Consider the following 13,597-nt stretch of genomic DNA (forward strand, 5'->3'; position numbering starts at 1 on the left):
TCTGGTAGTGATATACAGAGATGTTTCTGGTTGAACAAAAAAGATCTTAATCTTTAATAAAAAAGGTCAGTCTCTGTAGGAATCCTATCCATAATATTGTCAGACACTTACAATAACAATCTGTTGGAATACATTGCAGGAGCTGTTCATCGTTCTTTCTCAATACTGCACTGATTCCAAAGATTCTGTCCTCATCAATCATTTGCACCCAAAAACAGAAGAAGAAAGTTATCCTTAAAAAACCCAGACTGGTGTTTCTTTGAGCTTCCACTAGTTTCAATGATGCAAATTTCCAGGTTTTCCACGACCTTAGAGTCGATGACAAGAAGAAAGACAGACAGACCTGGTGCAAATAGACTTAGACACACTTGAGATGCAGACAGATACTGAGACCCAGACAGCAGCAGCCAAGGAAGTTATTCAATCTCTCCTGCCGCCAAAATAAGAGTTGATAACGAACTCCTAGGAGCTGTAAAGTCCTGACACTTTAGCCACTTTAATCCGTGATAACCCCTCATGAGCAGGACCGCCGACGCCAGCCTCTGTACACACACATACACACTGCACCCTGCTGCTAATAACGCTCTCAGATGGAGTTTCAACTCTGCTTTGATGGCCTGGAAGCTGCCTCCATCAAAGTTGACGTTGACATCAAATAAAAAAAAAAAGGAGCCTGGACAGTGCAGGCGGAGCTGGAGCTGGAGGTGACAGATATAGACCAGAATATGAGCTCTGGTGAACTCCACAACTTGTGTGCCGGCATGTGGCATCGACAGGGTGGCAGTAATCTAAAGGTTAGCTCTGCTCCAGCTGAGGAGGCTCGATGGCCAACGGTAAAAGGTATGAATGTGTGTCTAAGTGCATGAATGGGAAGCAGGGTTACGCTGAAAAGGACCAGCACAGTTGAGCAAAAACTCCATCCTTGAATTATTCTATAAAGGTTTACAGCCTCAGTGAAAACCTAGAGCTCTTCACGCAGCCTCGCTGAAGCTTTAAATAGCAGCACAGTAGATGTTTTGGATAACGCCTGGGGCAACAGCAGCTCTCGTATTGACTGTAATTGGATAATTAGGGTTCACAGCTAACAGAGGGTGGATATATATAATTCCCAGCCTCCTACATACATTAATGGTAAGTACATAATCTTTGTCTTGAGTGGTACATTGTAATTTGATAAGAGGACTTTCATGAGTATTTACAGGCAAACGTGGCACAAGGAAAGGATGAGGAAGACTAATTTTTTGGATTGTGAAGGACAATCAAAAGCATTAAACTAAAACCTAATAGCAATAAGAAAGATTACTGGCTTAAAAGAACTGGCTTCTAGCAATCCCACTCTTATTTAAATGATAACGGGCACCAAATATGCTGGACCCTGACAGGCTTAAAATCACAGCTTTATACTCAAATACTACACCTGTCGTTAATTCTCTGCATGAGACAATCAGACTGATAATGTCACTGATACATCTTATGTCTGTTGTTCATATGAGCTCAGTGTGCTTAACTGATTGCAGACATGTTCTGATAACTTCTGGTGAAACACAAACTGTTTGTGCATGACCAAACAAATCAGTACTTGTTAATGAGTGAGCTTTAGAGTTTTCATGCATATTTTTGCAGTATTACACTGAGACAGAGAATGATGAAAGTATAATGCTACTAAGTCCATGTAGCACTAAGTGCATGCATGTATATAAAATACTGATTCCCTCTGTCAGAAACCTGTGCAGAATTCTCCACCCAGTTTCAAAGCTACACACACACAAATGGGTGAAGTGTGTGTGCGTTACAGCGACACATTATCATAGCGGTTTGGACAGGCCTGCTTCACGCCTACGCAGCTGCTAATAAGACAGATCCATCAGTACATAGTGAGGAAAAAATGTAACCTGGTCCCTGCTCGTCTAGAATGAAGAGATGTAGGAAAGAAAGGGACAGAGAGAGAGAGAGAGAGATAATGAGTAAAGGAAAAGGACAGGAGAGCAGGAGAGCTTGGAGGAGTGATGCAGAGAGAAAGCACAGAAGTAAAAGAAAAACAAATGAGACACAGAAAAAAGGAGCGTGAAGAGAGACTGGGAGAGGTGTTGAAGCTCAGTGACCAACTAACAGACAGATATAAAAGACACAACCGTACGAGGAGGTTTGTGTATGTGGTCAGTGCCAGACAAGAGGGGGCTGGAAGAAATGCATTTCCTGCCCATGTGTGAAAAATAAACCTCACTGAGACGTTCAATGCTAAAAATAAACAAAACAGCTCCTGCTGGTTTTGCTTCTCTGGCAGCGAAGTACACTGATAGAAATGATTAGATCTGAGCATCCATCGTTCACATTATCTGCATAATCTACTGTTATTTCTTATTCATGTATTTTATTTCTTCTTCTATCAGTTTTAAAGTGCCGATCGGACACGTCATTTTTGACACTAGTTGGATGTTTTCCAGATAAATTCTGTGGAGCAACAACAACTTTATATTTATTGTCTCTCAAGTACCACATGCATCAAAATGAAAAGGACGTTGAATTAAACTGAACTAATTTGAGTTAATTTAAATTTGCTGACAAATTCAAAATTATACACAAGACAGAAGAGAGAAGTGGAGAGAAAATAAGGCAAAGGACTGAGGATAAAAGAAGGAATGGAGGGAAAGAGAGAGAAAGAATGAAACAGGCGGAGTTCTGAGAAAACAGCTGGGACAGAAAATATGAAGAAGGCAGGAAAAGCAAAATGGCAGAATGAACAACTGGGAGGGACGGATGGAAATAGAGAGAACAGGAAATTGAAAACAATGAGATGGTGACAGAAAGGGGAAAAAAAGAATGAACAGAAATAGAAATGGAGCCTGTGCAGTGAAACTTCATTACGTTTTAATGAGTGTCTTCGTTAGATTAGCAGCTACAAACGCTCTATTAATTGTTCTTTACTGGATCAGAGGCTGAATTTGGCTCAGATTCATGCAGGAAAAAATTAAACCATGACAGCTGATGGTACTGTCCAGTGCACCTGTAATTAAACATTAAAATAAAATGCAATAAGAAAACTGCTATCATAGCTTTCACAATGGGACATATATTAACTAAAAATATGACAGACTTTCCTTCTTAATTGTTCATTAAGTGTAAAAAACCTTACTGAGGTCTGAGCAGAGGGAAGTGGAAACGATCTAAATGCTTTTCAGTTTAAAGTCCTAGAAGCTTCACTAATGAAGCGTAGTATGTGTGTAAAAACGTTTGTGTAGCAGTGAGGTTAAGTGCAGCATCTTTCTTATTCAAACACTTCTCTGAAAACTGAATCAAATTATTTTCATTCAAGGAAATAAACGTACCAAGAGAATTCTCTGAATGCCATCAAAAGGTCATGAATGAAAGAGGATGGGCAGGTAACAGAAGAGAAAGACAGTGAGGAATTTATTAGCTCATACCAAGTCCATTCAGCTACACATTTCTCTTCCGACATACCAGAAGTGTTAAATATTTAGTATTTATTTCTCGTCAGATAGTGGTGGTAATCGTTAAGCCATAACTTAAAGAATATGAATGATCAAGACTCATTTATCAGACATTCCATATATTCACTCAAGTGAATGAAAAGTCCTGTGAGAAGGACTGTAGAGGAGTTTAATTTAGTATCACCCTGTAACTACCTGTCAGCAGAAGCTCTGGGGCTGAGTGAAGGACCCGGCCTTTAGTTTAAAGCCAAGAGACTGACAGCACTGATCTCACATCCCTCAGCTTCACCATCTCCACCTCTGGAGCTGTGGGGTCTTAAATCCAAACAGAGGTGAAGGAAAAGTTGAAGCACAGAGTCACATGACTGCCGCCTGTGGCCCACTTGAATTAAAACCTATTTTCTCACTAGATATTCTTAGTGTTTAAAAAAAAGTGCTGCCTCAGGTTTCAGATTGATGAAACTAACGTTACCAAAAGTCACACACACACAGAAGAAAAGCTGAAAGTTGTCCCACGGTCTGTTCACACTCACGCACGTCTAATCAGCCAAAATAACTGAAAACAGTTATGTTAAGCTTTATTTATTCAGGAAGTCTCACTGACATCAGCATCTATTTTGACTGAGGGAAAATTACATATACACAAGATCACAGCGAGACTCAGCAGTCAAACAAAACAATCATCATTATCACACACAGACACACTAATTAAAACAATCATAGATATCATTAAATCAGGAAGCAAAACTTCCTGACAGGAATAAGGAATAAATGTCTCTAACTTTAGATTATGTCATTTATTCCAGTAACAGGGTGGATGGTTCTGGAAACGTGTCTTCACCGGTGTCGCTGTTAGTTTATAGCTTGAGGATACAGGATATCTAGTTGAGTAATATAGGAATCTTTAATTTAACTGAACTTTTTGGGATTTTTTACATTAATGAAATAGTGCAGGATGTCACTGGCTGTAACCCAGAGAGGACCTGGGTTGTAGTGGAGCTAAAGGGTGAATTATTTAGCACGTAGTCTGGATAATTTGTGTAATTATGTACAATGAGTAATGGTCTTTCTACTATAATCTGCATGTAACAACTTTCAGTTAGTAATGTATCAGGGGCACAGCAGGCTGTGCTGTCTGAGGACGGCCAAGACCAAACTTTGAATGTTTCTATCCTGCATGAGTGTTTTAATGGACCTTCATCGTCATGGTTACTATAATAAACACACAGTCTCCTTAAACACTGTCAGTGCACTCTGGCTTTGACGCCTCCATTTACAATGCTAAGCTGCACCATATGACTGCTGCAAAAGAATTTTAAGTTTTGTGCTTTCACCAAATGTAATCTGCACGCTGACATTCAAACTCAGCTTCACCTCGAGGGTGCGTGCAGGTGGATATGAATAGTTAAAAGAAATGAAAGGTGGATTGGGATATACAGAGCTGCAGTCTGGTTCTAGACAGTGGACTAAAGCAGCAAAACAAATAACTGGAAACACAGGAACACTGTCAAACATCACTTATATTCCACCCAAACTGGTTTACAGAGAAGCGCTCGGAGCAAGATGTGGAATTATTTTTCTCATAGGGCTGACGAAGGCACACATCCTCTGAACAAACTCCCCACCCCACCCCTGCGCAAAGGTGTCCAGAAAGCTGTCAAAGTGAAGCGACACTTTGCCTGACGTTGTTTCTTTTCTGTATTTTCATGCTACAGGATGTGCTCGTGCAGATTCACCTGTCTTATTGACCTATATCATAATTTAGGGCAGCAAGAGAAAAGGGTATTCCTTCTCCTGTAACTGAGACCTTTTAGAGGCTCTCTGTTGTGGTGAAAGTCTGGTGTCGGGTTTAGTCGCTGGCAGGAAATCTTTGCCCAAACAAAGCCCTTAGAGTGCAATACAAACTGTCTACTAAACAGGCATGAGTAAGCACTCTGACTTGTTTATCCCAGAGAGACCTGCACTCACCAGGTCTCTTACAGTGATGAAGCATCGGGGGCTGGAAAATGAGGGTAAACACCAGTGTGCTGAGAGCAGTTAACTGGTTAACTGGGTATTTAACGATGATAATACCTCTCACTGACATTAGGAACAAACAAATACATTTCCACAAATTATCAAAATCTAATTCTAGCAACATGATAAATGTTTGTGTTCATTTGAGTTGCACTGACAATAAGAAACTGTCAATATGTCCAACGTACTCCTGGGACTCAAACTGAACCTCTGAACTTAGCATTGTGGACACAAACCCCCCAACGCAGTTTAGGATTAAAGGAATAGTTCAACATTTTGGGAAATCCACTTTTCTTGTCGAGATAGATAAGAGGTATGAGATACAGCAGCTTAGCTTAGCATAGGCTTGGTCCAAACATAAAGAAATCAGTCAACCAGCACCTCCAGAGCTTATGAATCAACACATTATTCTATATAAATTTCCTCCTGTCGTTAACATTAATGCTAAGCTAAGCTAACCAGCTTTATGGACAAATCTGTGAGCAGTATTAATCTTCTCCTCGAACTCTCTGCAAGAAAGCAGAGAGACAAAAAAAAAACTTGCAACTTTTCAACTCTAATAGTCCAAACAGGAAGAGAGAGAAACACTTTACTGACTGCTGCTATAACAGCACGCCATGTCCTTCACGAATGTACCAGTATTTTCTCCTTTTTCTTCTTTATCAAGAAACAGCCCTGGTGAAATGAAATGCCCACATTCTTAAAACATCACAGAACTTTTAATAGGACCCGCTCTGCTCCCACTCAATAAAGAAGTAAAACCATAACCTTAAGGCACAGGTAAGATGTTTTCAAAGTCACTGTCAAATAGAAGGTCAGGCAACCACTTTATAACAGACACTACGGCATGCCATAAAACAGGACAACAGGAGCAGCAGATTTTTTCTTTACATGCTTCCTGAGTCTCCTCAGTTTCAGTATCATCACAGCATTCACCCCAAAAAATGAAAACACATTTAAACAATTTTAGTGCTGATGTCTCTTAAAACAGCTGGAGAAAGTCGATGCCGCCCAAAGCATCTGACAACAAATCAATTTTTTATTTCAACAGGTGAGATTTTTTTCTTCTATAGATGGGGTAGCAGAGGAGAAGCAAACTCAATCACTCACTGTTCTTGCAGGATGAAATCCACGTTCTCTGGAGAAATCTGTCCGGTCACAGGATGGCGAAACGCCGTGGTCCTCTGGTTATGGCTGAAGTGGGGAGGAGAGAGAGAGGAGAGACAAAATTAGCAACCTTGGTTGCACTGTAAACACCGTGAAGGCATCACCCTGGATTTTCACCTCCACTGCGTTCACAAGTACAGCACACACAAGCCGATCATTCCCCAGAGGAGTAGCAGGCTTACAGGCTCTGTCCAACCTCCACACCCTGACGGGCCTTGGTCCCTGACTTTCCCAGCCCTGTGTAGAATGTGAGGGGATGACTGCAGGACCCCCCACCCCACCCCACTCTGTACAGCCTGTGTGACCAAACTGTTGGGCTCAGCACAAATTGCTGGACAGTGCAGGCCTGGGCCTCCATCAGTTATAGACTCAGTCAGTCAGTCATTCTAAGCCTCAACCAGAGTGTAAAAGCATTGGACTGGGTAAACAACACAGAGTGGCATGGAGGGTCACTGTGTGTGTGTGTGTGTGTGTGTGTGTGTGTTGGGGAGCTGGAGGAGGTTATTGGGTTTTCATCTTTAATAAACAGACATATACTCTTACAGAATGAGTCACAGCACACGATTAAAACAAACAAAAAACCCTGTGAATTTCAAAAGAATAGTAAGTACGCTTCCTTGACGAATAACACAATGACACTTTTTCCGAATGGGTTTTCCTGAATATACAAATTACTGAAAGAAGACCTGATGTGACATATCTGATAAAAATCTTTTTCAAATATTGGGATGTTTTGGAAACCTTGCGCTTAACACGTCTTTGAATATAAGCCTACCATGCTCTTTTTTCACATCTCTCAATTCTGTATCTTCGGGTTTTGGACTATTGTTCAAACAAAACAAGCAACATGGGCTCTTAGAAATTGTGATGGACATTTGTCAAAATCAGTTAATTGTAAAAATAATCAACAAATTAAACATAAATAAAAAACAAGCTGTAAAACTGTCCTAAAATATGTGATCAGGAAGGTTTTGGTTTAATTAAATATGGCGCATGCAGTGGTGCACGAAGGAGAATCGCTAGTGACAAACTCTGTGAGAAGTTCTCGCCCTCTGAAGTTGCTGCTTAGTAGTCACCAAGAGAATTGGCATTGATGAGGAATATCATGCACACTCAGCAAACACACCCCATGTGTGGAAGGGTTCAGAGCCCCTTCCCATCTCTAACAACAATCGATACGTAGCAACACTGTTTTCCATTCACTCGCAGCTCACATTACTCATGCGGCACCGATTCCCGCTTCATGTGGCAGACGATCAAATCCCACAGGACTACAGGGTTTCCCGGGAGACTCGGTGACATGGCAGCAGCAGGGACTTACAATGTTGTTATTAGCTCACAGCACGAGACCTGAACACAACGTGTCACATGAAACTGGTCGAATCTAAATGCACCGCCTGGAGACAGTATCCCGTCAGCTCATACTGATACTCTGATACAGTGTCCCCTTCTGTCAGCTGAGTTACTTCTATTGTATCACTCTCTTAACTTTAATGTTAAGACATTTTGCCTCATGTTGAGTTCACTGCTTGCCACTAACTGATGTAGGTGTACTTGTCAATCACGTGAGCCGACTCTTTAGGTCCCGTTAACCATCTTGAGAGCCTCATGAACCAAATAACAGCTGTGGGTTAGTTAAAAGTTTTCTTTGAACCAGCATCTAAAAGCAAGAAGGGGAGCATCAGCTCAACGCTTGAATACACAGAGAAAACACCAGAGCAGAGACAGAGAAAAGACGGTTTCAATTTGTTTCCACTTTGGTTTGGATGAATTTGGCCTTTCTTCTACTGCTGGACTGCACAGTGTTGACACTGCATGTCCGTGTGTTTGATTGTCAGACACTAAGAAAAAAAAGAACAAGCACAAAGAATTTATAGGTTTCATAAGCCCTGGCCAAGCACCTACAGCAGCCTACAGGGGACTGCACTCACATTCACACATGAATGTTTGACAGCTGGCCATAAAAAATCTCTGCTGAGCGAAATGCAAAAAAGAAAGTTGAGGAGCATGAAGAACCTTTGCTCCCAATTCATAAGGGAGGAGAGCTTCACAGTGCTGAAGATGGAAGATGGTGTTAGTCATGCTGCCAGAGGAATGTGTCTTACTGGACAAAAACATCCAGTGCTCTGGATAGTAGCATCCCTCAGGGGGATATGCTCACTGTTTCAACTGCAAGTCGTAGGAGCTCTGAGAATTAATAACTGTCTGGAATAGGACGGGATTATAATTGATCAGTTGTAGCATGAAAAGGAAAACAGATCGTCCTGACAGGCCTCTGAGCCATGAGTTATGACGGAGACACTCTCCTCGCGCAGCCGCGACAAATTCAACAGCAGATGCTAAATGGCAGCCATGTGTCAGCGCTGCTTTACTGATAAACAGCTACCAGGTCAACGCCAGTGACGTCATGTATGTTGCATTATGCTTATACATCTGCAGGAAATGGTTACAACCTGTTTACAGCTGTGAAAAACTGACATAAAAACACAGATAAGATAAAATATCACCAGCCATTGTGCATAGATTTAATTTTAGTTAAGTTTCTTGCTTCTTTACATTTTATTACTTATTTCCATTCTTTCTCTTTGAGTGTCCTTATGTTGTTTGCTTTCTGATTCTTAAATTTACTTTTCCGGATCAACAAAGTATTTGTTTATTCATCTACTTCTTAATAATCTTGTTTTTTCTTTCAAGATTTCTTACCTTTTTAGTAAATATCAGTGAGAAAAGGAGAGCAAAAAAAAGGTTTTACATTTCAGAGCTGTACTTGTGCTGTGCTTCCCCCCAAAAAGCAACATTTTTAAATTTCCAGAATGAAAATAACATAATTGCTAATCTTAAAAAAATGAAAAATTAAAAACAAATCTCCCAGTCTACACTCTTTGGCTGTGGTGGTACATTTAAAAAAGGGATGAATATGTCTTGGTGGATCGTGTAAATGGATTACATTAAGAAATTTGAATTACATTGGCAGGAAATTTATATTTACATAAATTGGAACTAAATTATATTAGTAGGAAATTATGGAACAGGATCAACACACCATTAACATCATTATTACATTAATGGTTAATTATGTTAATGTGAAGGGTGTTCTTCAGTGAGGTACTTCTTTTACATTGCTGCAGAGGACAACGATTATCTTTCGAGTGTGAATACGTGAAGCAGGGCACTCAAATACCTTTGTCTCAAGAAACACTGAAGATCCCATGTTGTAGAGAATGAGATTTCCATTTCTTTTTTCATTACAAAGCAGGAAAAAGCCATGGAAAGATGCACACAGCTGTATCCAACATTTTATTTTAACACCAAGTGGTCATTCTGCTGGATGTCAGGAAGCCAATATATCATCACAGCCATGCAAAGGACAGTAATGTTAGAGTCCAGTGGCTAAAGTTAACTTTTCCTGAAATACCAGAACATCTCAGTCTGAATTTAACCGTGCTGAGTGCCTAACATTTTCCTCAGCGGTCTTCATCTCTATTTGCATTTCCCGGTGAGTTTTACCAACCTACAGCCGGCTACAATCTGTTACCTACGGTTGGCCTGGTCATGCACCACTCAGGAAACAGTCTGCCAATCAAAAAAGACTGCGAGAGAGGAGATGTAAAACTATACTGAGATGGTTTTTGGTGCTTAAAACCATAAATACATCTTCTTATGGAGATTAAAACTTCAAATAAAACACCTGCAAAGTCTAAAATATGAGACTTTTAAACAAAGTGATGTGAGACAATAAATCAACACATGATAAAAATGCATTAAAAAACAGTGTTAATTTTGCAGTGATGACAGCCATTAAGACTATCTCTCATTCACACAAATGTGTAATAAACTAACAGATGCGTGCAGAATTCACAGTGATCTCATGAAATGAAACACAGTATTTTAAACCTATTAATTCTGCTCTCTTTGCCAGACTATTAAATGATAAAAAGGTATTTATGACTGCTGAGGATACAGTCACCTCAAATCCTCTCACTCTCACCGTAAATGCAAATATTGATCACACGCATTAAAACAAAGGCTTGTTTATTTCAGAGCTGATATGTGAAGCACTTCTCCTGGGAAACTGATGAATCTATCTCTGATTGTTCACAGAATATGAATGGGAACAGCGTGTCGGTGTCGTGAAAGGTTGTTTATCAGCGGCTATGATTTCATTCTGCAGCAAGGTTCAAAATAGTACAAGATATAATACACGTGATAGTGTCATTTCAGAAGAGCTGAGGCAACAATGACCTGAACCGTGAACGGAAAATGGTTGAAAGTAGCGCTAAAAGCTTTATATAGTACACTTTAAACAATGCCCTTTAACACGGGCTATAAAAGACCTGTTCACAATGTGCCTTACATCTCTAGGTCCATTTGCCTGTGTGGTGAATTTTATGTATTTTCCTTTTTCTCCTTTAATAGAGAGACTGTGTCCAGTGTTGGTTCAATGGCATAAAAATATCAGAGTCTCAAACATAAATGGTAAATGTCACATTTTTTGGCAGATGCTCACATTGAAAAAGCAAGACCTGCTACTTGGAGTGACCATTTTCTGCAAATGTTAAACAGCCATACAACAAGAAATTAAACCCAAGACCTACGGGAATATCAAAAGACTCGAAAGAAATAAAGTGTTTAAGTTGCAAAAGTCGTCTTTAACAATCTAATTTCATGAATTAGATTAGGCAGGTAGAGAGTAAAGGGGCTAATTATCACGAGTACAGTCACAACATAAAAATATTTGTTATCCATTTTTTGTATGTCTGTTTGAATATTAGGAAATTTACTGTCTATACATGAGAATTTTTGCTGCTTTTTTAAATAATTTTGAAATGAATTTTCATCAAACACATAAAGACAAATGTCCCTGACCAGATGATAACTGACACACTGATTTTCCCTTTGATGCAAAAACTGCACAGCTCATAAATAAACGCTGAGTCCTACACATTTATCAGAAAACAGATGGTGTCCTTGTTTTATGTGTTAGTAGGTTTGACATGTCGTCGTAACTCATAGTGGTACATTTCATAAGGATTCCACTCAGGTAAGAAGTAGAAATAAAGTTTGTATGAATTGACGTACACAAACAAAAACTTTTAAAAGACGTTGTAAATGTAGGGCATGTGGCTTAGATGAATGCAAGTGCTTGAAGGCTTTGATTTCAAGGTCCCATGCTCAGTCTTTCACTGTGTCCTTCATGTATTATATCCTCCATTATTTTACTGTAGCTCATTGCTGCTGAGAGGTAAGTGCACCTGAAATCCAGCATCCACTAAAAGCATACGCCGCAACTGTAAAAATGTATTCCACTCATCCAAACATCTCTGTTGTCCCATAAACTTTAATCTCCAGGGACGACTCAGGCACTACTCCACCATCTCCTGCTGGCCCTCCAGCTATGAGAGACTTACATAACAACCATATCATTAAGAGAGCTGCAGTACCTCTCAAAAAAGCCCAACACCCACTGATTAAAATAGCCTACTCGATGCTGACACTACGTGCCCAGCTTTCCATGTAAGGTGTGGTGTTTACCTGCAGGGTGGCACTGGCACTGCATGTAAATAACTCCTGTTACTGCTCTGCAGTCGTGTGGGGAAACTACCTGCACCACCACTCATCCATCAGTTTTAGACTGTCACTCATTAAAAGAGAAAAGATTAAGCTTGATGTACAAAAACAAGTTGGCATCAATCATTTCCTCAGAGCCTCCAATCCAACACATTAACCAAACTAGCCGAGTCCTCCTTTACGCCATTAGTGTTCATCTGAATTCTCGAATCGGAAGCCAAATTTCTCAGCACAAATTCAGCTCCATCTGCTTCAGCACAGTCGCTGTGACTGCAACTATCAGCTGAGCTCGGACATACTGTATATATCCATATAGATTTCTTTTGTGATTCTGTCACCTGATCCCAGTATGGAACATATGCCTCTGTCAAAACCATCAAAAATCATTGCAGTTTCTCGCCTGTGAGATGTAACTTTCACTTTCTTCTAGGTACAACAGCTTGTGCTTTAAACACAACCCTGACGCAGACTCAGGAGAAAGTTTTAAGACAAAGTGGTTCATCAGTTTTCTGTCTGAGAAAAGCACTAATGACATCCCTCCCTTTCACTCCAGCATCCACTCTTAAGACATTAATTTGTGGTTTGCGACATAAGACTGAAAGCTCTAAAAGAAGATGTACAACTAGTGCTTTCATGTCATATAATTCTTGACCAAACACAGAAGCCCAAACAAGCTGTGCAGACAAAATGGCTCATTACTTTGTCATCTAAGAAAAAGTAAAGATCCAAAAACCACTCTCCTTTTCAGGCCAGTTTAATGCTTCAATTTTGTGATTTTTATTTATTTCTTTTTGCCTCTTATTGATCTCCATTTATCAGAGCAGCTCTCCTGCAGCTGCAGCAGACTGTGATCCTCACTCAAACACAACCCTGACATCAGGGGATTTTAAAAAACCTTCATCTTACAGGACCATCTTGACCACTGGGCTGCAGTCAGCTGCTCGGAGCCTCTGCGTTCTGACGTTCTGGACCCTGTCGATACCCACGTGACATTTGTGAAGGGCGGGTGGTGAACCTCCGGGGGTTACACAAACACAGGACTGTTCGTGACAGCACTCACACAACACAACCCACCTCTCATGTAAACACACATGATCACACATACCACATGTGATCTCTCTCTCTCTCTCTCACTGACATACAGGCTGCATTGCACCTGCTGTGTCATGTGACCTGGATGTCAACTTGTTTCTCCAGGAACTCCAGTTACTAAACCACTGTTTGTCCCTGCAGCCATGTTAAAGTAAAGCCAAGTAGCACTGAAATTATTAACTGGGTGAAAATTTATCACCAACAAATGTGATAATTTATTATTTGTTTAAGTAACTTAAAATAACCTTGGGTTCTGGGATATTGTAATGAACCTTTTCACCATTTTCTATCATTTATAAACTAAA

General features: G+C 40.2%; 1 protein-coding gene across 1 annotated transcript in view; it reads right to left on the reverse strand.

Moving 5' to 3' along the window:
• plekha7a (pleckstrin homology domain containing, family A member 7a) overlaps nucleotides 1–13,597 on the reverse strand; it is a 123,668-nt gene that overhangs the window by 48,690 nt on the left and 61,381 nt on the right. The window contains 1 exon segment of the mRNA XM_051073171.1: nucleotides 6,576–6,659. Within this exon segment, the coding sequence (XP_050929128.1) occupies nucleotides 6,576–6,659 (84 nt within the window).

Source organism: Lates calcarifer, linkage group LG10 (assembly GCF_001640805.2).
Source record: "Lates calcarifer isolate ASB-BC8 linkage group LG10, TLL_Latcal_v3, whole genome shotgun sequence".
NCBI lineage: Eukaryota > Metazoa > Chordata > Actinopteri > Centropomidae > Lates > Lates calcarifer.